The 26847-nt window shown below is 36.5% G+C and overlaps 1 protein-coding gene across 1 annotated transcript in view; it reads left to right on the top strand.

Moving 5' to 3' along the window:
* The first annotated feature begins 2083 nt into the window (after window positions 1-2083).
* Window positions 2084-26847, top strand: part of MNAT1 (MNAT1 component of CDK activating kinase) — a 291203-nt gene continuing 266439 nt past the window's right edge. Inside the window, exon 1 of the mRNA XM_058293326.2 lies at window positions 2084-2311. Coding sequence (XP_058149309.1) covers window positions 2223-2311 — 89 coding nt within the window. The 5' untranslated portion in view covers window positions 2084-2222. The remainder of the gene's footprint in view (window positions 2312-26847) is intronic.

The following is a 26847-nucleotide window of genomic DNA, read 5'->3' as shown; positions in this document are numbered from 1 at the left end:
ATTACATTGATCTATATGTCTGTCCTTGGGACAGTACCATGCTATTTTGATTACTGTAGCTTTGCTGTGGTAAGCATTTTTAAAGAAATATTGCCTTTAGTTTTTATGAGTATTGTACTCCAACTGAAGCCCAAGGTCACATAGCTAGAAAGTAATAGAGCTAGAACTTGAATCCAGCTCTCTTCATGTCAGATGTCAAGTTTATAAGCACTACTTTATACTGCCTGTAGCACCTTGGGTAAAGCTTATCTGATAGAGTTCCAAGTCAGCTGTTGCTATCAATGCTCCCTGTTCATAGTTTCCCACCTGGGATCAGGGTAAAGTTGGTAGCAATGTTTCCTCCTGTAGTTTTATCCCAGCCAGCTGCACTCCTGCTTTCTTTGCCTTGATCTCAATTCTTGGGGGAAAGGAAAAGCAATTCTCTTCACAATGTGGTTGAGGGCTCCTGTTTAAAGACACGATTAAAACTCCTGGTGGTAAAAAACAATAATGCCAGCTAAGTGGATGACTTCTCAATATAGGATTGGCTAAAATTTTATTTGCTCACTGACCGTATTCATTCTGTCACCAGGAGTTTCCATTCTGTTAAAATATAAGGTCTTAAAAGTTGCTTTTATTCTTGGAGAACTTTACTCTGAGTCATGTAACTGGTTTGGATTAAACAATATGCTCTTTTTCAATAAGACAATTATGCTTCTTTCAGTAGAAGCATAATAAACTTCAGGTTAGCATTTGGTGTTGCCTATTTTATTCAACTTACTTTTCATTAGCTCATATTAATGAACAGTTTTATGATCAAGGAGTTAACATGACTTAATTATTGAGTGAACCCTTATGTCTTTATACTAATAATATAGCCCTGCTCTGCTGTGGCCTGCTGGTTCCCAGATGTGATATCCAGTGTTTAAGTTCTGCCTTCCACAACCATGGAAATCCCAACTGTATTTCCTGACTATGGGTTGCCAACTGGGTTCAGTGTTGAAAAGCATGGGGGTTGGAGTGTTCCTTTTGTTTTTTTTTGAAAAGAGTGAAAGTGCTATGAAAAGTTAAAATCACTGTTGCATATACACAGCTGCAATTCATTGTATGGGTTAATTTTGCAAACAAAACAAAACACCTTGTCTGTGTGCCTATTTGTCCTGACTGAGTTTGGGTTAGATTGAAGGTGACTAGAATTTATGCTTTGGCATAACATTTTTTGTGTTACACTATTATTTATTGGTCATTTTCTCTACTTATTCAATAAGCACCAACAAATCCTTGTTGAGTATCTGTTATGTAGTGGTGAATAAGATGTGGTTTTTTACAATGGGAAGAATTTTTAATATCTATTACAGCTGTTTGCAGACTTTGCAGCCTTGATAAATGTGCTGAACAGTGGCTTAGAATCTCAGAGGAGATTCAGGAATCTGGAATTGCCGAAATAAAGTTGTGTACATTCTTCTGGATTCTGCCCCTCCCTCCCCCCACCCCCCAGTATTTGGGAAAATAACTGTTGTCTGATGGGGCGGGGAGCTATTAGGGTCACGTGACTGCATTAGATATATTTGATATTCTTGAGTCAAGGAGCTATCTGCAGAGCAGATGCCAGATATTATTTGTAGAAGTATTCTGACATTTAGCGAGACTCTAATATTTAGGGTCTGTGCAGAGACTATCATTCTAAATAACTTATCCAAACTTTCATGTCTGCAAATGCAGACTATTTTCTGTGCTTGCATGACCGTGCATGTATAAAGGAAAAGTATAAGGTACAGGCTATGCAATTATTCAAAAGAAAAAATATTACTCTTAATTATTGACTATATCCTCCAGGCACTTGGCTTTGAAATCATGGGAATGTTTCCAGACAGATCAAGATGCAATTTATCTTCTTGATTGTGACACAGTACCTTCCAAAGGCGACTAAATGCATAGAGACGAAACTTTTATTTATAATTTGCCTTTTAGGTTTTTTTTTTTTTGTCCAAAATCCAAAATAGTGCGCTGCCTTCCGAACGGCTAAGATCGAGCCCCAGGTGTGGGACTCGAGAACTCGCTGCCGGAACAATTGTGCTGCAGTGCTTGGTTCCCGCCGGCGCTCATTTGCGAAGGAACCGTTCCTGCCAAGTGCCTGTTGGTAGGAAGCTGCTTGGCGTCGGGACTGGAGGGGTCTGGAGGTGGTTGTGGTGGTGGCTGTGGCTGAAAAAGACATCGGGAGAGTCCGTTGGAGAAAAGGCGCCATGGACGATCAGGGCTGCCCCCGGTGTAAGACCACCAAGTACCGGAATCCCTCCTTGAAGCTGATGGTGAATGTGTGCGGACACACACTGTGAGTCTGGCGGTAGTGGATTCCGATGGGGGAAGAGACGTGCAAAGTGGGAGGAGAGAGCTGGGAGATGCTCGGCGTCGACTCGAAGGAGTAAAGGACGTCGTTAGTGTTGACGTTGGGGAAGAAAATAAGAAAAGAGCTTTGCTTTCTGAATGGCTTTGGTCTGCTTTAGGCTGACGGCTTTCAGTTGTCGGTATCCAGCTGTTTGACAGGTTTCTCCTCAATAGTCCATGGAAATCCCGACTGTATTTTCAGGTTTTGGGAAGTCAGCCGGGTTCCAGACATAGCGCTGGTTAAAAGCATGGGGAAAATTTCATATGAAATTTGTTTTTTTTTTTTTTTTTGGAAAAGAGCGAAAGTGCTATGAAAAGTTAAAATTACTGTGAGTTGTACTGCTATTTATTGTATGAGTTAATTTGAAAACTCCGCCTGTATACCCACTTGTCCTGATGAACTTCGGTTAGACTCTCATCACTTAAAAGAAGAATTTTGGAAATTTAATAATGGCTGGCATTTGCTAAGTGCACACTGTGTCTCCGACAGTGTTTTAAGCGCTTGACCACGAATTATCTTATTTCATTCCCACAATAGCCCTATGAAGCAGGTATTGATATTCCCATTTCACAGGGAAGTAAATCAAGATTGCGCAAGGCCACTTACTAAGTGGGCGTTCCTAGAATTGGAACGATGAAAGTCTGATTCTAGAACACCCATTCTTTGGGGGAGGGGTTTGTTTTTGTGCGGCTGGGGCAGACGGGAGGTTGAATTGTGTATTTTGAAGAATCAATGCAGGAATTGCTCAAAGTAGTCCTTGCCAGATTTTATGGTCAGATGTGGTTCAGGAAAGGTTTCTCAAGCATTTTGGGATCAAATGCACCATATATTAATAGGAGTATTTGTTATATTCCTATAGTTTCTCTGAGGTTTCTTGGAGATAAAGTGATGAATAATCTGCATTGTTGTAGAAAAGGTCTTTGGGTAAGCACAAGTTGCATGATTAGTTGTAATTATGGTAATTATAACTACATATCATTAGTTCATAAACTGATGAACTTAATTGATTCCATTTTTAAATTATTATTATTATTTTTTCCCTTACCCAGCAATGAAATTTCACTAGGGCTGTGATTGAAGGGTTTAAGATGTTAAAAATAATCATGAAGAATGCATGAAGAAAAGGGAAGTGAAGCAAGCACTGTAGACAGACTTATGTTTTTAGAGAGAGTTCCTTCTGTTTCTGTTTTCATGTTTCATGTTTGTTAACAGTTGATGGTAAAGGAAAGGGAGATGACCAAATGTTTTGTTTTTTTAGAAAACTATTATCGGTGATGACTGGAAGAAATTCCTCTTAGCAGAAGTTAGATAAGGAGAGTAGATTATGGCATTTAAAATTAGACAGTTATACAGTATTTATTTTTAGTTGGAAATTTCTGTCATTGTCGTCCTTAGTCTTTTTTGTTTACTCTAAGTGTAAAAGTTACCTAATTCATTCTGATGATGCATTTATTTGATTTATTTGCTAACGTGTTAAATACAGGACACAGTTTGCAGTCATTTTTTGACTCCAAATATGAACAAAATAAGAAACTATCCCTAAGTTCAAGAGAATATATACTAAAGGGTCATTCAAGAAGCCAATATAGGGTATTGGCTAAGAGAACAAGCTTTGGAATCAGCTTGCCTGATTTTGAATTCTTTCCTCTCTTTGAGGTTTTGAGCAAGTTAATTATGCCTTGTGCCTCATTTTTCTTATTTGTAAAATAGAGATAATTCAGTGCCACCTGTATCACAGTGTTTGAGGATTAAATAATATATGCAAAATTTTTGGAGATATTTAGTGGAATATCTCTATAGTTTGTTCATTGTATATTAATTACTATATTATCAAATTTTTATTGGTGAGTGGTATGGGTGATAGGCAGTAATGAAATTAAAACAGGATTATTTGGCTTGCTATGAAAGACTTGTATAATAATGATTTTCTTTAAATGGATTCAGTAGTTTATAAAATGTGAAAATACAGCTTTAATTGTAATGACTCTATTTGAATTTTCATATCAACTCTTTAGCATGTTCTTTATTCTACTGTCTTTTTTAAGAATTACCTAAAACTAGGCTAAAACTCTGGTTTGTATCAGTGAATGTAGGGGAGAGCTTATTGATTAAAAAAAAATTCATTAAAAGAATTAAAAATTACATAGCATTTAATGGATACAGCAACATAAGAGTATTAAGTGAACAGTAAAATTTCTCTGGTTCACTTCTCCAGAGCGAACAACTTTTAAGTTGCTTGTGTAGCTTTCCAGACATTTTCTCTGCATGTACAATCATGTGCTTGTTTTTGGATAGAAAACCTTTTTTCCCCAGCATAAATGAGATCATATTTTATCCTTGCTTTTTTCATTAATTATATTTTGGATATCTTTCTAAATGAGTATATACATGTCTTCCTCTCTATTTTTAGTTGTTGGATAGTATTCCCATTGTTCAGTTATATTATAATTTAACCAATCTTTTTTTCCTCATGAATATTTACTCACTGGAGTAAACATTCTTTATATCATTGAGCACTTATGCAAGTATGTCTTAAGATATAACATGCAAATCATAGGATAAATGCCTAGTAGTAGAATTGTTGGTTCAGAGTTTGTGACTTTCAAATTTTGATTAATATTGCTCAATTCTCAAAATAGGTTGTATCAATTATGTTCCCTAAAACTGTATTGGAATTCCTGTCTTTGTTGACATTGGGCTTTAATATTATTTTTCAAATCTTGCCATTCTGATAGGTAAGAAAATATTAATAATTTTAATGAGAAATTCTTTTGATTTATAGCGTCTTGAATTTGTATAGCACGCGCCTCATGGGATTGAATTTGGACATTTTTATAATACCATTGTTTGTCCAAGATGAGCAGGTATTTAGCATTAACTGAGACAGTCATTTTCCCTGTTTTACTATTTGTGTTAGTTGTCTATTGCTGCATAACAAATTACCTAAAAGCTTAGTAGCTTAAAACAACCACTATGTATTATCTTACCTGGTTTCTGAGGGTCAGGAGTTTAGGAGTGACTTGGCTGAGTGATTCTGGCTCAGGGTCTCTCATGAGATTGCAGTTAAGCTGTTGTCTGGGACTGCAGTCTTTGAAGACTTGACTGAGCCTAGAGAATCTGCTTCCCAGGTTACTTGTATAGTTATTGGCAAGGGGCTTCAGTTCGTTCCCAATGGCCCCTCCACAGAGTCCACTCATGACATGGCTTCCCTCAGAGCCAGTGATGAGAGAGAGAGCGAGCTGGAAGTCACAGTACCTTTTATAACTTTAATCACAGATTATACTATCACTGCTGATCTATTTTATTGTTACACTGATCAACACTGTTAAAACGTGAGATTTACGTACGAGAATGAGAATACTAAGAGTGTGTGAATACCTGTAAGCCAGGCTGGCTTGCAAAGGCTGGCTACTATACTACTGAATTCACTTCCTTATTTTTTTGGGTAGTGTCCTCAAGTGGCAAAGATATTTCAGGAGGCAAATGATAAAATGAGTAGGAGCAGTGCTTCACAAAAGACAGGAAGTAGAGGATTATGGAAAGGTTAATTTAGAGTACTGTTCATGGGAGAAAATACAGGAGCAGCAAGGAGAGGAGAGAAGGAAAAGAGATGAAGCATTATGAAAATTATTTTTAGCTGATAGCAGCTGAGGAAGTATATTCCTTTATGTATCAGTTCAGTTCAGCAAATGCAAATAAATTGATTGCATGCATATAGAAGAAAATTGCATGCATGTTGTTTTCTCAATTCAAGGATGAACTTTTTATCAGTTACAGAAAGGGTAATGTTTTTCTTTGTTTAGCAGGGCCACCCATTTCAAGAAATGGGCTTGCATTGAGTTCTGAAGGCCTAAAAGGCAGGTTAATTTAGATGGAGTTGGCTATATTTACTTAGTTTCATTTAAACTAGAGTCTTTAATAATTTTAACTTATCTCTACCATTGTTGGTAAAATCTGCTTCTGGAATCTGCACAAATTCAATTATACTAAATTATTTTCTCTTTTTCTTTTTAAACGTAAATAAGACACAAAATAATAGAATAAAGAGAACCGTTACCAACTATCCTGAGTTATAAAAGATAGCATTTTGTCATATTTACTTATGGTCTTGCTGTTTTCATCTCTCTCTCTTCCTCTTTTCCTTTTATACACTTCTCTCTCTTATTTACTGATGTAACTGGGTCATTTGTCCTGAAGTTCTCAGTCTGAAGTTTGCTCATTGCATTTCTTTATATTGCTTAACATGTTCCTCTTCCTTCTGTATATTTAGTTAAAAACAATCATTTATACTTACATGTAGTTATACTTAGAAGCTTGAACAGATTAAAATTTATTTATTGGCAATGTATTCAAAGAAGGTGTTAATTTATTTTAACTAATACATGGAGCTTTTATATTATTTTTGTGAATTTAGGAAACTGCACTCTGAGGGAAATTTAGGAAAAGGTGTTCATTCTAGGCGGAAGGTTTAAAAAAAGGACTTTTAAATATGCTATTAATTTCTAATTTAATTCTATAATAGTAAGAACATATATATATATATATATATATATATATTTAAAGATTTACTTTCTTTATTTCTCTCGCCTCCACCTCCCACCCCTGTTGTCTGCTCTCTTGTGTCCATTGGCTGTGTGTTCTTCTGTGTCCGCTTGCATTCTCGGTGGCACCGGGAATCTGTGTCTCTTTTTTTTGTTGTGTCATCTTGCTGCATCAGCTCTCCGTGTGTGCAGTGTCACTCCTGGGCGGGCTGCGCTTTTTAATTTTTCAGTGTGGGGCGGCTCTCCTTGCAGGGTGTACTACTTGCACATGGGGATCCCCTACGCGGGGGGCGCCCCTGCGTATCATGACACTCCTTGCATGCGGCAGCATTGCGCGTGGGCCTGCTCACCACACAAGCCAGAAGGCCCTGGATATGAACCCGGGACCTCCTATATGATAGGTGGAGGCTCTATCAATTGAGCCGTATCCACTTCCCAAGAACATATTCTGTAAGTTATAAATGATTTAAAATGTTCTGAAACTTATTTTTTGGTCTAGCATACGGTCTATTTTGTTGAATCATCAGTATCCAGTTGAAAAGAATGTGTGTTTTGTGGTTGTTGGGTTATAAATGTCAATTAGCTCAACTTCTATATGCTTACTAATCTGCTTTATTTACTCATTTTATCTGTTACTCTGACATGGATTTGTCTATTTCTCCCTTTAGTTCTATCATGCTTCATGTGTTTTGAAACTCTGTTATTAGGCACATAGATATTTAGGATTGTTATGTCTTTCTGACATAACAATTTATCATGATGAAATGTCCTTCTTCATCTCTTGTAAAACTTTGACTTGAAACTTTTGTCTATTATTATAGAATCTCTGACTTATAATACTCTTTGTCTTGAAATTTTTGCCTAAAAATGATATAGCCATGTCAGCTTTCTTATTCTTACTGTTTGATAGTATATCTTTTTTCTGTGCTTTTACTTTAAACTCATTTGTGTCTTATTTCTTGTAGACAGAACATAGTTGGGTCTTGCTTTTTAATCTGGTCTAACAATCTCTGCCTTTTAATTGGAACATAAGTCCATAGTTAATATAATTATTGATATTGTTGGGGTTTGAGTCTACCATTTTGCTGTTTGCTTTCCATTTTTTCCTTTCTTTCTTGTTCTTTCGCTCCTTTCCTTCTCTCTGTTGGATTAATTGGGTACATTTTAGTATTGGCCTATTGGCAATACCTCTTTGCTAATAATATGTTATTGTTTTCATTATTTTTAAAGTGGTTTTTCTCTAGGTATATATACATTCTTAGCTTATCAAAGTCCGTGTAGATTAATACCTGACACTCTCCATTTTTCATTTCTCACTTTGTATTTACAGGTGTGAATAATATAATTCTATTTACCTATGCCCTCTGATGTTGTCACATCTTTTACTTCTGTATATGATACAGTGTTATTTCTGCTTTAGATGGAAAGTTGTCTTTAAGAAAATGCAGAATAAAAGTCTTTTAAAAACAACTTTATTGGGAAGTGGATATGGCTCAAGCAATTGGGCTCTCATCTACCATATGGGGGAGTCCTGGGTTTGGTTCCCAGTGCCTCCTAAAGAGAAGATGAGAGAACACAAGAAGACTCAGAAAAGCACGCAGTGAATGGGCGCAGAGAACAGACAGCGAGTGCAGGTGACAAGGCAGGGGAATAAATAAAATAAAGTAAATCTTACAAACAAAACAAAATAAAAAAAACCACAACTTTATTGAGCTATAATTCACATACCATTCATTTCATGCATGTAAAGTATAAAGTTTAGTGGATTTTAGTATATTGTCATATAGTCCATCACCACAGTCTTCTGTCTACTGTCCGTGGCATATTGAGTTATGTACACTAGGAAAAACATGTTCTTAATCTTAACCTACATTTCTGTGGGTGTGAACCCATTGTAAATAGGATCTTTTGAAGGTGTTATTTTTAGTTAAGATGTGGTCAGCTGAATCAGGATGGGTCTTAATCGTATCATTGGAGGCCTAATTAGAGAAAAGTATGGGGAGGAGCTAGAAGCTGGAAGTCAGTGAAATGTAGAAAAGAAAGGAGAGCACACCACTATGTGACAGGAAGGTAAAGACCGCGTTACAGTTTGAAGCTTTATGTGGATCCCAGTAAACATCATGTTCTTGGAGCTAATCCATTCCTGTGGGTGTGGAACTCATTGATTAGATTGGATTCATTTGGGTGGGGCATTGATTGGATGGCTACAGTGAGGCATCACCCAGGGTGAGTAAGTCTTGGTCTTCTTGCTGGAATTCTTTATAAACAGAGGACCAGAAGCAGAGATACAGAGAAAAAGCATGAGAGACAGAGAAACCCTGAGATGCTGAGAGAGAGGTCCCAGAGACCAGAGGTTGAAATCAGCAGAGCACAGAGGCACAGAAAGAGGCCCCTGAGAGATTGAGAGAGAGATCTGAGGAGAGGGGAGAGAAGATCCATATGCCTGATTGCTCACAACTGAACTCAGGGAGAGAGCTCTGCTTGATGCCATGATTTGCTCAGGCCACCATTATGCCCTGCCATGTGCCTGATTGCCCACAGTGAGACAGCATCTCTGCTGATACCTTGATGTGAACATTTTTACAGGCTCAGAACTGTAAGTATTTTACCTAATAAATTCCCATTATAAAAGCCAACCCGTTCTGGTATATTGCTCCCAGCAGCTCTTACCAAACTAAGACAGCCTCAAGGATTGTCAGCCTGCCAGATGCTACTGACCTCTTGAGGATGCAAGCTGTTCAGCCTCTGAAACTGTAAAACAATGAATTCCTGTAATTTAAGCTAAGCCATTGTTTGGTATTTGTCACAGCAGCCAGGAAACTAAGATACTGTCTCTATGGATTTCCCTATTCTGGGCATTTCATATAAATGGAACCATACAACATATGATCTTTTGTGAGTGGCTTCTTTCACATAGCATAGTGTTTTCAAGGTCAATCCATGGTGTAGCATGTATCAGTACTTCATTTTTTCCTACTAGAAATGCTTTGTTATTTTTAAAAATTTTAATTTAGTAATATCATACAACCTAAAATTTACCTCTTTAACCACATTCAAATATATATATTTCATTGGTGTCAGTGGCTGCACTATTTGCATTCCCACCAACAATAAATAAGTGTTCCTCTTGCTCCACATCCTTTCTAACTCTTGTTATTTATTTATTTATTGCTTGATTGAGGCCTTTCTAGTGGATGTGAAATGGTATCTCATTGAGGTTTTGATTTGCATTTGCCTAATGCTAATGCTTTTGAGCATCTTTTCATGTGTTCTTTGGCCCTTTGTATATTATCTTTGGAAAAATGTCCATAAGTCTTTCACCCATTTTTTGATTGGGTAGTTTGTCTATTTGTTGTTGTATTGTAGAATTCTTTTATAAATTCTGAATATTAAAACTTTAGCAGGGATTGGATGTGGCTCAAGCAGTTGAACACTTCCTTCCCATTTGGGAGGTCCTGGGTATAGTTCTTGGTGCCTCCTAAAAACAAAAGAAAAACAAGTAAACAAATGAAAAAACCAACTCGGGAGCTGAGGTGGCTCAGTGATTGAGCACCAGCTTCCCATATATGAGGTCCCAGGTTCAGTCCCTGGCCCTGGTAACTCAAACAACAAGAACAACAACAGCTTTATCAAATATGCTATTCTAAATATCTTTCTCCCATTCTATAAGTTGTCTTTTAGTTGGGACACAAAAATTTAAATTTTGATCAAGTCCCATATATCTTTTTTGTTTTGTTGCTTATGCTTTTGGGCTAAGGTCTAAGAAAGCATTATTTAACATAGGGTTGTGAAGATGCTTCCCCCCATTTTCTTCTAAGAGGTTTTTTTTTGTTTTTTTTTTTTAGGTCAAAGAAGAATTCACAAAAGAAATGTATAGAAGAGCCAGAACTATAAAACTCTTAGGGGAGGGAGTGGATGTGGCTCAAGTAATTGTGCACCCTCCTCTCACAAGGGAGGCCCTGGGTTCTATGTGTAATTTGTGGATTTTCTGTTTCTTCATTTGTTATGATTTCTAGCTTCATTACATAGATTGTCAGAGAAGATGCTTTATATAATTTCAAAGCTTTAAAAATTGATTGAGACTTGTGTTGTGACCTAATTTTTGGCCTGTGTTGGATAATGATCCATATATACTTTAGAAGAATGTGAATTCTGCTGTTTTGGCATATGGTGAGATATATGTCTGTTATGTCTAGTTCATTTATCATATTGTTCAAGTTCTGTGTTTCCTTAATTGAGCTTCTGTTTATATCTTATATCTACTGCTGAAAGTCATGTTCCAAAGCCTCCAGTTATTTATTATAGAGGTGTCTACTTCTCTCTTCAGTTTTGCCATTGTTTGCCTCATATATTTTGGACTCGATGGTTTGGTACATAAATATTAAATTTGTGATTGTTATTTCTTGGTGGATTGCCCCTTTTCTTAATATATAGTGTCCTCCTTTGTCCTTTATAACAGTTTTGCATTTAAAGTCTATTTTGTCTGATATTGGCATAACTACTCTAGCTCTTTTTTGTTTTCTATATGCATAGAATGTCTTTCTCCAACCTTTCCCTTTCATCCTATTTGTGTTTTTGTATCTAGGGTGAGTCCTGTCTTCTAGTTCGCTGATTCATTCTTCTACCTCATAAAATCTGCTCTTTTATGCCTGTAGTGTATTTTTACACTCTTGTATTGTGCCTTTTATCCCCATAATTTCTGTTATGTTTCTCTTTTTGAAAAGTTTTACTGAGATATTCACATACAACATATACTATACAATCCATCCAAAGTGTATCATCAGTGGCTTTTAGTATAGTCACAGTTGTCCATTCAGCACCACAATCAATTTTAGAAGATTTTAATTACTCCAAAAAGAATAACCCATTCTCCCTGGCAGTCACCTTTCAATCCCTCTATCCTTACATAGGCCTAATATAATTCTGTCTATATAGGTTTATTTAAATTTAATTTTATTTAATTGGAATCACACTATATGTAGTACTTTGTGTTTACTTACTTAGAAATTTTGAAAAAATTAAAGTTGTAGGCTTACATAAACATTATGCAAAAACTATAGTATATCCATATAGTCCACTATTATTGACACTTTGCATTGGTGTAGTATCTTTGTTTCAAAGAAAAAAAGGAGTATTAAAATATTGCTGTTAACTATAGTCACTAGTTTGCATTAGGTGTATTTTCCCCATATACCTCTGAAGTATTACCTTGTATTAGTCATGTATGTTTGTTATATTTTGTGAAGGAATATTCTTAAATAATGTCCTATTAACCACAGTTAATTGTCTACCACAGGGTTCACTGTGTTATACAGTCCCAATTTTATTTGATACATTTTAGTAAAGAATAAATCCAAATCTATTTTCTGGTGACCTATATTCTAATTATTAACTCCATGAGTTTATACATAATATATTTAGTACATAATAGTGCAGTCATACAGTATTTGTCCTTTTGTGTCTGGCTTGCTTCACTCAACATAATGTCCACCAGGTTTGTCCATGTTGTCATGTGTTTCATGACTTGATTTCTTCTTAACAGCTGCATAATATTCCATTGTATGTATGCCCACAATTTGTTTATCCATTCATCTGTTGATGGACACCTGGGTTGTTTCCAGCTTTTGGCAGTTGTCCGTAACTCTGCTCTGAACACCCATGTGCATTTGTCTGTGTCAGTGTGTTCAGTTCTTCTGGGTATAGACATACTAATGGTATTGCTGGGTCACATGGCAAGTCTATATTCAACTTCCTTAGGAACTGCACAACAGTTAATCACACTGTCTGTATCATTCTACATTCCCACCAGCCGTGAATAAGTGTTTCTATCTTTCCACATGCTCTCCAACATTTACGGTTTTCTGACTTTCTAACAGTGGCCAGTCTAAATTATATCTCCTTATAGTTTGGATTTGCATTTCCTTAATCTCTAATGATGTTGAACTTTTTTTTCATGTGTTTCTTTGTCATTTGTGTTTCTTCTTTGGTTAATTGTCTTTTCAAGCCTTTTGCCCATTTTTAAATTGGGTAGTTTGTCTTTTTATTGTTGTATGTGTTGAGCATATTTTCATGTGTGCTTTTAGCCATTTGTATTTCCTCTTTGGAAAAATGTCTATTCAGGTCTTTCGCCCTTTTTAAAAAATTGGGTTATTTTTCTTTTTATTATTGAGTTGTGGGATTTCTTTATATATTCTGCATATTAAACCCTTATTGGATATATGGTTTCCAAATATTTTCTCCTATTAAATAGACTGCTTTTTCAATTGAGTGATTCCATTCTTCACTTTATCTGTTCTTATGACAGTACCATGCTGTTTTGACTACTAGCTTTCTAATATGCTTTAAAGTCAGGAAGTGTGTTTGTCCTCCAACTTTATTCTTCATTTTCAAGATGTTATTGTTTAATTGGGGCCCCTTCCCCTTCCACTTAATTCGTTAAGTGGCTTTCCATTTCTGGAAAGTAGGTGTTGGAATTTTGACTGGAATTGCATTGACTCTAAATTAACTTGGGTAGACTTCACATCTTGACTATATTTAGTCTTCTAATATTTGTACACAGAATGTTCTTCCATTTATTTAGATCTTCTTTCATTACTTTAGCAATGTTTTATAGTTTTCTGTGTACAAGTCCAATATATCTTTGTCAAATTTATTCCTATATATTTGACTATTAGTTGCTATTTTAATTGGCTTTTCTTTCTTGATTTCCTCCTCAACTTGCTCATTGCTAAGTGTGTAGAACCACCACTGATTTTTCAGAGTTAATCATGTATACCTCCAGCTTGCTCAAGTTATTTATTTTAGTAGCTTTTTTTGGTAGATTTTTGGGACTTTTAGTAAATACCTTGATGATTGAAAATGAGAACACAATATATTAAAACAGTGAAGGCAGTCCAGAGGGGAGAATTTATAGCCCTAAACACTTATATTAAAAAAAGAAGATAAAGAACAGCAAGTAATCCCAAAGAAAGCAGAAAGAAATAACCAAGATTAGAGCAGATAAGAATGAAATTGAGAACAAAAGAAAAAAATGGAGGTAATTATTCAATCCAAACTTGGATCTTTGAGAAGAGTAATAAAATGGACAAATCTTTAGGTAAACTGACAAAAAAAGAGATGTGCAAATAAATAAAATAAAAAATGAGAGGGGGCATTTTATTACTCTCCTCACAGAAATAAAAACGTTCATGATAGAATGTACAACTTAATGCCAAGCTACACTGATTCTTGAAGAAACAGACGATTTCCTTACAGATCAATTATAGGTAAAGAAATTGAATCAGTCATCAAAAATGTCCCATCAAAGAAAAGCCCAGGACCAGATGGCTTTACAGGTGAAGTCTACCAATCATTCCTACAATAATTAATACCAATCCTGCTCAAACTCTTCCAAAAAAATAAAAAAGTAGGGAATACTCCCTAACTCATTCTATGAAGCCAACATCACCCTAATTCCAAAGCCAGATAAATAATACTATGAAAAAAGAAAGCTATAGACTAGTTTTACTAATGAATAAAGATGCAAAAATCCTTAACAAAATACTTGCAAATGAAATCTAATGGTATGTTAGCAGAATTATATACTGTTTCTTTTTTAATTTCTTTTTATACTCTCAAATTCATCTTTATGCTCATACAATATCTTCTTAATGTTCTTTTTATATTTTGCCTATATTTCATCTTCTTGAGTTAGTTTAGGAGAATTGTTTGGATATTTTTGATTAGTTGTTCCAAATTCTCTGTCTCCTCTAAGTTTTAATTTGTTCCCTTGCCTGGGCCACCTTTCTAGCTCCACCCAGGGACAAATTAGATAGAACAGTGTGGCTGACACCCCAAACCTAAGGCCAAGCAGAAAAAGGGATGGGATCTTGAAAGGCCAGAAGAGCTTAAGAAACGAAGAAGCCTCATGGGGAGGAAATAGGAAATATTAGAGGAGAGGCTCCTTGAGACACTTCAGAGGGCAACTGTATGGATTGGGTAGCCCTAAAAGGGGAGAAGAAATGCCAGCTGAGGTAATGATTCCCATAGAGGAGCTAATCCAAGTGGTGGGAGAGGGGAGGGAAGTCTTTCCAGATTGTAGTAGGCAACCAGAGTTGGGAGTAAAGATCCTCACCAAAAAAAAAAAAAAAAAAAAAAAAAAAAGGAGGGGCTGGGCAGCTGGTTTAGGGAAGGGCTGCCCATGGCCACGTTTCCTAGTATGGCTTCTAATTTTTTGCAGATGTCAAGGCATCTGATTATCTTGATTTTCTTTATTCTGAATGTCAGTTTCTGTCTTTTGCCTAGGGTTTTATTATTGAATGGATTTGTGTTTAGTCTCTTCCTTGATACTTAGTCTGCATTATTATAGACCATTATCCCATGATTAAGTTATCAGCTTTTTTCAGGTCTTCTTTACCTGATTCTTGCAGTGGATATGCAGTACAATTTTTAAAGCAGTTTTACTGAGATCTACATACCATGCAAGCTACCCACAGTGTACAATCAGTGGCTTTTAGTATAATGACGGTTTTGTGTATTCTTCATCACAATCAATTTTAGAACATTCAGTGTTTTTAAGATTGTACTTTTTTTGTGCAAATGTTACACCCAGAAGAGAAAGCTTCCTTTTCTCTTTTCCAAGAATCTTGATCTGTTTGTTTTTGTTTTGCCCCTATAGTTATTTAATTCTTTCATTGTTTCTAGTTGCTTTTGCCTGGAGGATGAATTCTGGGAGTAGGGTAACCTGGAAGAGGACTCTCCCAAGTCAGTTTTCTCCAGCTTAACAGGGCTAGGGACTCATGAAGGGATGAAGATCAGTTCCAAAATGCCCAGGGGAGGGGATCAGGAAGGGCATCTAAATCCTTCCAAACCTGTTCTTTCCTGGCCTGCTGAGCAAAGGCAGTCCTACAGCTCACTGTCTTCCATAGCCCTGTGGAATCATTGTGGCTCTGTGGGCTGGTCTTGAGACGATGGCTGCCCATTCCTTTATCCAGGGCTGATTGAAACTATACTTTGGAGTGGGGATCCAGTGATAAGAATTCGCTTATCAGAAGCTGTGATCAGTGACTGGGCACTGTTCTTTGGGGGGAGGATTTTTATGTCCCTTTCTTTTTCACCAGTGAGCCAGCCAGGGATTGAACATCAAGGCAGCTGCTGTGACAGTGGTAGTACCCACTGTGTGGAGAAAGCAACTCACTGTTCTTTACCATAGTTTTATAAGCCTCTTCCATTTGCTCTTCCCTGGATGCTACACAGTATTCTTCTGCCTCTAGTACCCTAAAACAGTTGTTTTAGACGGGTCCTGCCTGTTTTAATTGCTATGTCAGCTGAAGGACTGAGTCCAGGAGCTTCCTTCTCTGCCATCTTCCCTTAAAGTCTCTTTTCATGACAGTCTATAGATCACTCTTTTCAGTTTTTTCCACATGTTTAGTAATTTTTTAGTAGTTTTACTGGATCATGTAGAGAGTATAGTGTAGAGACTCTGAATTCTCTTTTTTTTTGGGAAAAGTATTGAATTTTAACCTTTTGCATGTAGTTCTTTTACTGTTTACCTTGAACCCTGAACTTGTGTGGGTTCGTTTTTATTCTGCTTGAATAGATCTGTGGAAAGCCTGGTATGTTTCCTTACTTTAGTGCAACTCAACCTCCAAAAGTTTTAATCCCTTGCAAAAACTTTTTTTTAGCTTTTGTTTATTTTTATTTTATTTGTTTCTTTTGGTTATGATCTTCTTCATCACAGTCTTGGGACCTTGTATGACTTGGCTCTGGAAGTCAAGAAGCTGATCTTCCCTCTGAGCTTTATGGGTTGAAGCCATCACCAGCTTGTCCATATTCCATCACAGAATCTGTGCCCTTTTAAAAAAGGGCAACACTGCTCTAAATGCAATCCCTGTCTTGACGCCCCCCCCCCCCCCCCCACAGCCCAGAGGCAGACCCTGCAAGTGGCCTTGGTCGGTGGCTTCTGGGGGAACTATGTCTGGACCTGCAGGGAATGACTCCGGGTCATAGGTAGAAGCTGCGCTGCTGCTCTCGCATGCCTGAAATGCGATTACATCTGCCCATTTTCCACTTCTCCTCCTTTTCCCTTTCCTTGGGGGAAAACATTTCTGCTTTCCTAGAACATCATACCCCTGCTCTCCGGGCTCGCTGCTCCACTTCTGTAAGAAGCTTCAGACCTGGTTCACAGCATAAACCAGCTGAGCGAGCTTGGGTGGAAAAGGCCAGCATGTCTGTGCCGTGGAAACCGTTTACATCCATGTGGCCACTCCTTGCTCACCTGAAAGTCAGGGCCAGTGGCCACTGACTCTTTCGACATGTTGTCCTACACACAGGGAGGTCCAAATCCCCTAAAATAAGCTGGCCACATAGAGGATATGAGATTCACAGATGCTCCCCGAGATTACCAGACCACCCAGGCCTTGGGGATCCTCTTCAGCTCCACATTGTCTGGTACTCACGTCAGCATTCTTGCAAAAACTTTTTGGTGCTTGATTTAAGGCTTTGTTAGTGTGAAGAATAAATCTTATTCTAGCAGGTGGTACTGATTTTTAGTTGAGGCTTTACTGGTATCTCAGCTAGATGTCTACCTGCAGTGTTGTCTTAGTAAGGTTTATCTACTTTGCCTTAGTGGGAACTCCAGTGTATTCCCAATACTGTTTACCTCTATCTGTTCCTCTCAGCTCTTTTAAGCTTTCAATTTCTGCAAATTTGGGTAATTTAAATTCTTAGATGATGTAGAAAATCATTGTAGTCAGTTCCTTAGACTTTTCTTTGACTATACACTATTAAAAGATTTCTTTAACAATATATTAAAATTATCATCATATTTGATAGCCATAATTGTTTTTTTCTCTTGGGACAAGGGTGAGTGCTGATCACTCAATTTACAAATATGAACACTTAACTATGGGTTATTTTATGGCTGTAATATATATATATTTTGATCTCATAAAAAATGACTACTGGTGCACTTTTTAGTCTTTAAGATGCAGTGTGTGCTAACATACTCATTTCAGTTCCTTTTTTATTAACTGTAACTTAATATTATGGTTAATTAAAATATTGTTATGAAATATTTAGTAATTACATAGTTTGTAATATTTATCTCTGTATGTGTATATTTTGCGCTATTCCACTCATCTCTTAGCCTTCTCTAATTCTCTTCTACACTGGTGACTTAGTTAGCCACAAGGCTGCCAATGCAAAGTACCAGAAATGGGTTGGCTTTTATAATGGGGATTTTATTTAAGGAAAAAGCTTGCACTTCTGAAGCTGTGAAATGTCCAAATGTAGGCATCAGCAGAGATACTTTCTCACCAAAGCTTCTGTTGATCCTGGCATGTTGCCATATGGTAAAGCAAAGATGGCTGCTGATCTCAGCTGAAGTCTCCACCTTCTCCTCCAGAATCTACTGTCTCCTGGAGCTCAGCTGTAGGCAATCAGGCATAGGGCTTGTCTCTTCTGGGCCTTCTCTGTCAGTCTCAGCTGCTTTGCTTTCCTTCTGAGTTCAACCGTGAGCTATCTGGTATATAGCTTATCTATTCTTGAGTTGCTCCGAAGGCCCAGCCCCTTTTGAGGACCTCTTTCTGTGACTGTGCTTTTGCTGGTTCCAATTTCCAGGGCCTCTCTCAGCCCTTGAGGGTTCTCTGTTTTCCTGCAGTGATCTCTCTCACATGGTAGGATCAATGTGGCAGCTTCCTTCTTCTCTGTGTCTCTGTCTATATCAGACTTAGTAAGAGGGCATATACTCAACCTGAGTTATACCTCACTCCTGATGTAGTCCAATCAGCAGAGTCTCATACCCACAGGAATGGATTAAGATTAGTTCAAAAACATAATTGTTCTCTTTTTTGAGATTCATAAAAGAATTTCAAACTGTCCCAACTGGGAATCCTTTTTCAAAAAAAATTTTTAAATTCTTTTTCTTTCAAGATTGTTTTTAGTTAGTGCCTTCACCCCTCAATGGATCAAAATACTCGTAAAAGGACTTATAGTATATAAACTAACCCGTTTGGTGCTCTCAAAATTAGTATTATACTGGCTTATGTGTAAGATTATAGTAATAACTTCTGTTTCAAAATATATACTACTAAGATTTTGATACTATGAGTAGATTCTGAAAGAGATTGTGTTATGTAAGTGTCTGATGTTTCACTTTACTATTTCTCCTTAGATATTTTTAACTACTTTGTTACCTATAGGGCATATCTTACATTTATAGGATGAAGAATGAAACAATTTTCTTAAAGTACATGCTAGGTGTATTTGGTTCATTCATTTTTATTTTAAATGGGAAATGCATGTTTGTAATGTCAATGATTGTACTTTATTTCTTTTGTCTGTATTTCTTTCTCATTTTTAAGTTCCCAGAGAGTCAGGAATTTTGCATCCCACATAGCATCTCTGAAAATAGATGTTTCAATTATGTTTTTTTTTTAACAAATCAATTTTACTGATACATATTAATAAACATACAATTCATCCAAAGTGTACAATCAATGGTATTTGCTATAATCACATAGCTGTGCATTTATCACTTCAATCATTATTAGAGCATTTTCATTATTTCAATAATAATAAAAAAGACACACAAACAAGAAACTTTCTCACCTTTCAATCTTTCTAAGTTTCCCCTACTGTACATAGCTGCTGTTTCTGGCTCTTCTATCCGAAGTATGTAGTCATTGGCTGTTAGTATAACCACAGTGTTGTACATCATCTAAAAAATTTTAGAACAATTTAATTACTCCAAAAAGGAATACTCTATACACCTAAGCATTCCTTCCTCAGACCTACATAACCACTCATCTCTTTTTATCTTTATAAATTGATTTATATTTACATTTTATATAAATGGAGTCATATAATGTGTAGGACTCTGGTCTCCTCTTAGTGTAATTTTTTTTCTTCTTTTTCTTTGATATTAACATTTTGTACTATTAACTTACATTTGTTCAGCTTCAAAGAAAAACGGTCTTATATATGCAATTCTAGTCATTCATATTTCACATATTTATATTTCACATAATATATTTAGTTCATAATAGGGCAATCATACAGTTTTTGTCCTTCTGAGTCTGGCTTGTTTCACTCAACATAATGTCCTCCAGGTTTGTCCATGTTGTCATGTGTTTCACGATTTCATTTCTTCATACTGCTGTATAATATTCCGTCGTGTGTATACTCCACAGTTTATCCATTCATCTGTTCATGGACATTTGGGTTGTTTTCACCTTTTGGCTATCGTGAATAAAGCTGCTATGAACACTGGTTTGCAGATATCTATTCCTGTCACTGCTTTCAGCTCTTCTGGGTATATACCTAGCAATGGTAATTCTGGATTCCATGGCAAGTCTATATTCAACTTCCTTACAACCTGCCAAACAATCCTCCACAGTGGCTGTACCATTCTACATTCCCACCAACAGTGAATAAGTGTTCCAATCTCTCCACAAACTCCAACATTTACAGTTTTCTTACTTTTTAATAGCGGACAGTCTAGTAGGTGTGAAATGGTATCTCATTGTAGTTTTGATTTGCATTTCCCTAATTGCTAGTGATGTTGAACATTTTTTCATGTGTTTCTTTGCCATTTCTATTTCTTCTTTGAACAGTTGTCTTTTCAAGTCTTTTGCCCATTTAAAAACTGGATACTTTGTCTTTTTATTGTTGAGTTGGATGATCTCCTTATGTATCATGGATATTAAACCCTTACCAGATACGTGATTGCCAAATATTTTCTCCCATTGAGTTGGCTGCCTTTTCACCCTTTTTGACAATGTCCTTTGAGGTGCAAAAGTGTTGAATTTTGAGGAGGTCCCATTTATCTCTTTGTTCTTTTGTTGCTTGTGTTTGGGGCGTAAGGTTTAATAAACTACCATCTACCACAAGATCTTGAAGATGTTTTCCTGCACTTTCTTTTAAGAGTTTTATGGTGGTGGTTTTTATATTTAAATCCTTCATTCATTTTGAGTTAATTTTTGTGTAAGGTGTGAGATAAGGGTCTTCTTTCTTTCTTTTGGATATGGATATCCAGTCCCGTCCTGTGTGTGTGTGTTCCACACCAGATGTTGAGTCGACTGTTTTGGTCCAATGCTTAACAGCGTTGTCAAAAATTGTTTGATTGTGGATGTGAGTGTCAGTTTCTGAGTTCTTGATTTGTTTCCATTGGTGAATCTGTCTGACCTTATGCCAGTAACATGCTGTTTTTACCACTGTAGCTAAGTAGTATGCTTTAAAGTCAGAAACTGAGAGTCCTCCAACTGTTGTGTTTAGAATCCTCAAACACTCCAAAAGGTAGGTATAGAAGGAAGCATTCTCAGTGTAGTAAAGTGCATATATGAAAAACATACAACTAGCATTGTACTTAATGGTGAAAGACTGAAGGCTTTTTTACTGAGATCAGGAACAAGACAAAGACAAGAATGCCCACTGTCACCATTACTATTCATTATTATGCTAGAAGTTCTAGCTAGAGAAATTAGGATAGACAAAGAAATAAAAGGCACCGAAACAGGAAAGGAAGAAGTATAATTTTCACTATTCACTGATGTCATCCTATGTCTAGAAAATCCTGAAAAATCCACAAAAAAGCTACTAGAATTAATAGACAAGTTCAGCAGAGTGGCAGGATACAAGGTTAATATGCCAAAAACAATAGTGTTCCTATACACTACTGATGTACAATCTGAGGAGAAAATCAGAAAAAAAATTCCATTTATAATAGTGACTAAAAAATCAATTATTTAGGAATAAACTTAACCAAGGACATAAAAAAAGACCTGTATTCAGAAAACTGCAAAACATTGCTAAAAGAAACTGAAGAAGTCTTAAATAAATGGAAGGATATTCTGTGTTCATGGATTGGAAGACTAAATGTTGTTAAGATGTCAGTTCTATCCAGACTGATTTACACATTCAAACCCAATCTCAATAAAAATCCCAACACCATTTTTTGCAGAAATCGAAAAGCCAATAATCAACTTTTATTTGGAAGGTAAGGGGCCCTGAATAGCAAAAAATGTTGAATATGATTTTATTTTACCTGATTGAATTTTAGAACCTGTTATGGTTATTAATGGGTATTGGGCATTCATATGTCAAGAATCTTGCATTTTATTTATAGGGGCCAAATTTAAGCTATAAAAAGTTTTCTCTTACAGAAGAAACTGCTGTTACTAGTTTCTTATTTATCATCCAGATATATACTGTATATGTGTATATGTATCTTTTTATTTACATAAATGGCAGTAGGATTTATATAAAATATATACTCTATGTTATACCTTGCATTTTTTCACTTTTAGCTTGGAGATTGTTCTTTTAGTGCATATTGGGCTTCATCATTTAGTAGCTTTAAAGTATTCTATTGATTGGATAACCTATTACTTATTTTAGTACTATGCTATTGACATTTTTGGCTATTACAAATCTTAGACTATTATCTACAATGCTTAAATGAACTATTTACATAAATATATAATCAGAGAAGTTGTGAACTTACAAAACAATGCAAGTGTACAGAATTCCCATACAATATATCTCTACCAACACATTACTTTGTTGTGGAACATTTGTTACAGATGATAAGATAAGATCATCAGATTATTACCACTAATTATTGCCTATAGCCTACATTGATATATTTTTTCCATAACCTCCTGTTTTTAATAGTACTTCTTTGACATTGATGCAAGAATATTATAATATTTCTATAAGCTGTAGTCCATATGTTACATTAATTGTAGTTTTCCCATGCATCTCCAAAATCACACTACCTTCTAATAGTGATGGACATTTGTTCTAGTTCATAGAAGAACTTTCCTGGATTTACCTTTTTTAAAAACTCTTTTAAATAGTAAATATACAATATAATATTTCCTATTGTAACCACATTCCAATGCACATTTCAATAGTATTAATTATATTCACGGTATTGTGTAGACATCACATATATTCGTTAGCTTTACTTTTTCATTACCTCAAACAGAAACTACTCATCCATTAAGAAATTACTCCTCTTTCTGCCCCATAAACTATAAACTACCTTTGTCTCTATCAAGTTTGCTTCTTCTAGGTATTTCATATTAGCAAGATTATACAATGTTTTTCTCTTTGTGTCTGCCTTATTTCACTCAAAATGATGTGTTCAAGGTTCATTCATGTTGTCACATGTTAGAACTTTCTTCCTTTCTGTAGTCAAATATTCTTTTGAATGTATATACCACTTTTTGTCTATCCACTTATCTGTTGTGATGAACACTTAGGTTGCTTCTACATTTTGGCTATTATGAATAATGCTTTTATAAACATTGACATATAGATATTGGTTTGAGGCTTTGCTTCAATTCTTTTGGGTGTATTCCAGAAGTTGGATAGCTGGGTCATATGGCAAATTTTATTTTCAATTTTCTGAGGAACCGTCAAACTGATTTCCATGGTGGCTGCACTGTTCTACAGTGCCACCAGCAACGTATAAGGGTTTCTGTTTCCCTGGATCATTGTCAACAGTTATTGTTTTCTGTCTTTTAAATTACAACCATGGTAGTGGTTGTGAAATAGTATCTTATGACTTTGATTTGTATTTTCTTAATGGGTAATGATGTTGAGCATCTTTTCATACGTTTATTTGTCATTTATGCATCTTCTTTTTTTAGATTTATTTTGTTTATTCCCCCAGCCTTCTTGCCACTTGTGCTTGCTGTCTGCTCTCTGTGTCCATTCACTGAGCATTCTTCTCTGTCAGCTTGTCTTCTCATCTTCTCTTCAAGAGGCACTAGGAACTGATCCCGGTGCTTTCTGACATGGGAGAGAGGTACCCATTCGCTTGACCCACCTCAGTTGCTGGTTTGTTGTGTCTCTCATTATCTTTCCTTTGTGTCTTTTTTTTTGTTGTGTCGTCTTGTTGTGCTTGCTTGCTGCATGGGCCAGCTTGCCTTCACCAGGAGGCCCTAGGAACCTAACCCAGGACCTCCTTCACAGTAGATGGGAGCCCAAACCTGGGACCTCATGCATGGTGGATGGGAGTCCAATTGCTTGAGCCACATCTGCTTCCCTGTACATCTTCTTTATTTAATTAATTAATTAATTAAATTTCTCTACCCTTCCCCCCACACCCAGTTGTCTGTTTTCTGTGTCTGTTTTGCTGCATATTCTTCATTGTCCACTTCTGTTGTTGTCAGTGGCACAGGAATCTGTGTTTCTTTTTGTTGTGTCATCTTGTTGTGTCAGCTTTCCGTGTGTGAGACACCATTCCTGGGCAGGCTGTACTTTCTTTCACGCTGGGCGGTTCTCCTTATGGGGCACACACCTTGCGTGTGGGGCTCCCCTCTGCGGGGGATACCCCTGCGTGGCATGGCACTCCTAGCACGCATCAGCACTGCGCATGGGCCAGCTTCACACAGGTCAAGGTGGCCCGGGGTTTGAACCGTGGACCTCCCATGTGATAGATGAACGCTCTAACCACTGGGCCAAGTCCGCTTCCCTACATCTTCTTTAGAGAAATATTTTTTCAAGTCCTTTGCCCATTTCTAAATTGAGTTATTTGTGTTTTCATTGTTGTTAGCATTTCTTTATTTGGGTTATATAAAATAATGAAAAAACTTCAAGTTAAAGGAGTAGGATTAAGGGGGAGAAGTGGGAAATTAAAAAAAAATGTAGAAATTAAGCAACATATTGTTAAATAACCAATGGGTCAAAAAAGAAACCTCAAGGAAGTTAGAAAATGTCTTCAGGTGAATGAAAATGAAAACATTAAAAAATCATTTTTTAAAAAAGATTTATTTACTTTGTCTGCTCTCTGTATCCATTCTCTGTGTGTTCTTCTGTGTCTGCTTGTCTTCTCTTTAGGTAGCACTGGGAACAGATCCTGGGACCTTCTGGAGTGGGAGAGAGGTGCTTAGTCTCTCGCATCACCTCAGCTTCCTGGTCTGCTGCATCTTTTATTGTTTCTCCTCTGTGTCTTTTTGTTGCATTGTCTTGCTGCACCAGCTCTTCACTTGGGCCAGCTTGCTGCATTGTCCAGCACTCTGTGTGGGCCAGCAATCCCCTTGGGCCAGCTCTCCGTTTGGGCCACCTTGCTGCGCAGGCCAGCTTGCCTTCACCAGGAGGCCCCGGGAATCGAATCCTGCACCTCCCATATGGTAGATGGTAGCCCAGTCACTTGAGCCACATCTGTTTCCCAACATACCAAATCTTATGGCGTATAGCAGAGGCAGTGCTGGGAAGGAAATATATAGCTCTAAATGCTTATATTAACATGAAGAAAAATCTCTAACCAAACACAACTAATTTCAAAATTAGAGGATCACAAAAGAGGAGCAAAGCAAACACAAAGAGGAAGAAAGGAAAGAATAAAGATTAGAGGATCAATAAATGAAATAGAGAATAAGAAAAATTGAGAATCAATAAAACCAAAGTTTGGTTCTTTGAAAATATCAATAAAATCAACAAACCTTTAGTTATACTGACAAAGAAAAGGAGAAAGTGGACACAAATAACTGAAATCAGAAATGGGAAGGGGGACATTACTACTGGCACTAAAGAAATAAAAAAGAATAGTATACTTTGAAGAGCAGTATACCAACAAATTAGATAACTGAGATGAAATGGACAAATTTCCCGGAAATACACAAAGCTACTTACACTGACTCAAGAAGAAATAGAAGATCTCAGCAAGCCAGTAACTAGTGGTTTAGACTGAGTCAGTAATCAAAAACCTCCCAACAAAGAAAAGATATCAGTTTTACCCAAAGCCATTTATAGATTCAGTGTAATAAAGAATCCAGTAGCCTTTTTAGCAGAAATGAAAATCTAGTCATCAGATTTATATGGAATTATCAGGGGCTCTGAATAACCAAAGCCATCTTGAAAAAGAAGAACAAACTTGGAGAACTTACACTTCCTACTCTTAAAACTTATTACAAAGCCACAGTAATAAAAACAGCATGGTATGGGTACAAGGACAGACATATAGACCAGTGGATTCAAATTGATAGCTCAGAAATCAGCCCTCATGTTTACAGCTAACTGATTTTTGATAAGGGTGCCAAGTCCATCCATTCAATGGGATAGAGCAGTCTCTTCAATAAATGGTGCTGGGAAAACCAATGCCCATATGCAAAAGAATGAAGGTGGGCCCTTTTTGTACCACATACAATTTTGTACCACATACAAAAATTAACTAATTGAAAGTGGGTTAAATACCTGAATATAAGAACCAGTACTATAAAGCTAGAAGAAAACAGCAAAGCATCTTCAGGACCTTGTGTTAGGCAATGGTTTCTTAGACTTTACACTGAAAGCACAAGCAATATAAATGAATGAATGAATGAATAAATAAATAAATGGGAATTTTTCAAATGTACAAGTTTTCATGAATCAAAGAACTTTTATCCTGAAAGTAAAACCACAACCTATCCAATGGGAGGAATTTCTTGGAAACCACACATCCAGTAAGGGCTTAATATCCTGGATCTGTGAAGAAACCCACAACTGAATAAAAATTAGATAATCCAACTGAAAAATGGGCAAAAGGCTTGAAAAGAAATTTTTACAAAGAACATACACAAATGGCCAATAAGAACATGAAAAATGTTCAACATCATTAACCATTACGAAAATGCAAATCAAAGCTACAGTAACATACTATTTCAAAACAACTAGTATGGCTAATATTAAAAAAAATGGAAAGTTGCAAGTGTTGGAGAGGATGTGGAACAATAGGAACATTGCTTCATTGTTGGTGGGAATGTAAAATGGTGTAACTGCTGTGGAAAACAGTTTGATGGTTTCTCAGAAAGAGAAGTACAGAATTAACACATGTCCTGGCAATTCTACTTCCAGAATTATAACCCAAAAGAACTGATAGCAGGGAGTTGAAGAGATATTTGTACACTGATACTCATAGTTTCATTATTCACAATTGCCAAAAAATTGATGCAACCTCTGAGTATACATTCTCTC

The sequence above is a fragment of the Dasypus novemcinctus genome, chromosome 3, assembly GCF_030445035.2.
Source record: "Dasypus novemcinctus isolate mDasNov1 chromosome 3, mDasNov1.1.hap2, whole genome shotgun sequence".
Classification (NCBI taxonomy): Eukaryota; Metazoa; Chordata; class Mammalia; order Cingulata; family Dasypodidae; genus Dasypus; species Dasypus novemcinctus.
The sequence above is the reverse complement of the archived record's forward strand: the minus strand, read 5'-3'. Positions and strand labels throughout refer to the sequence as shown.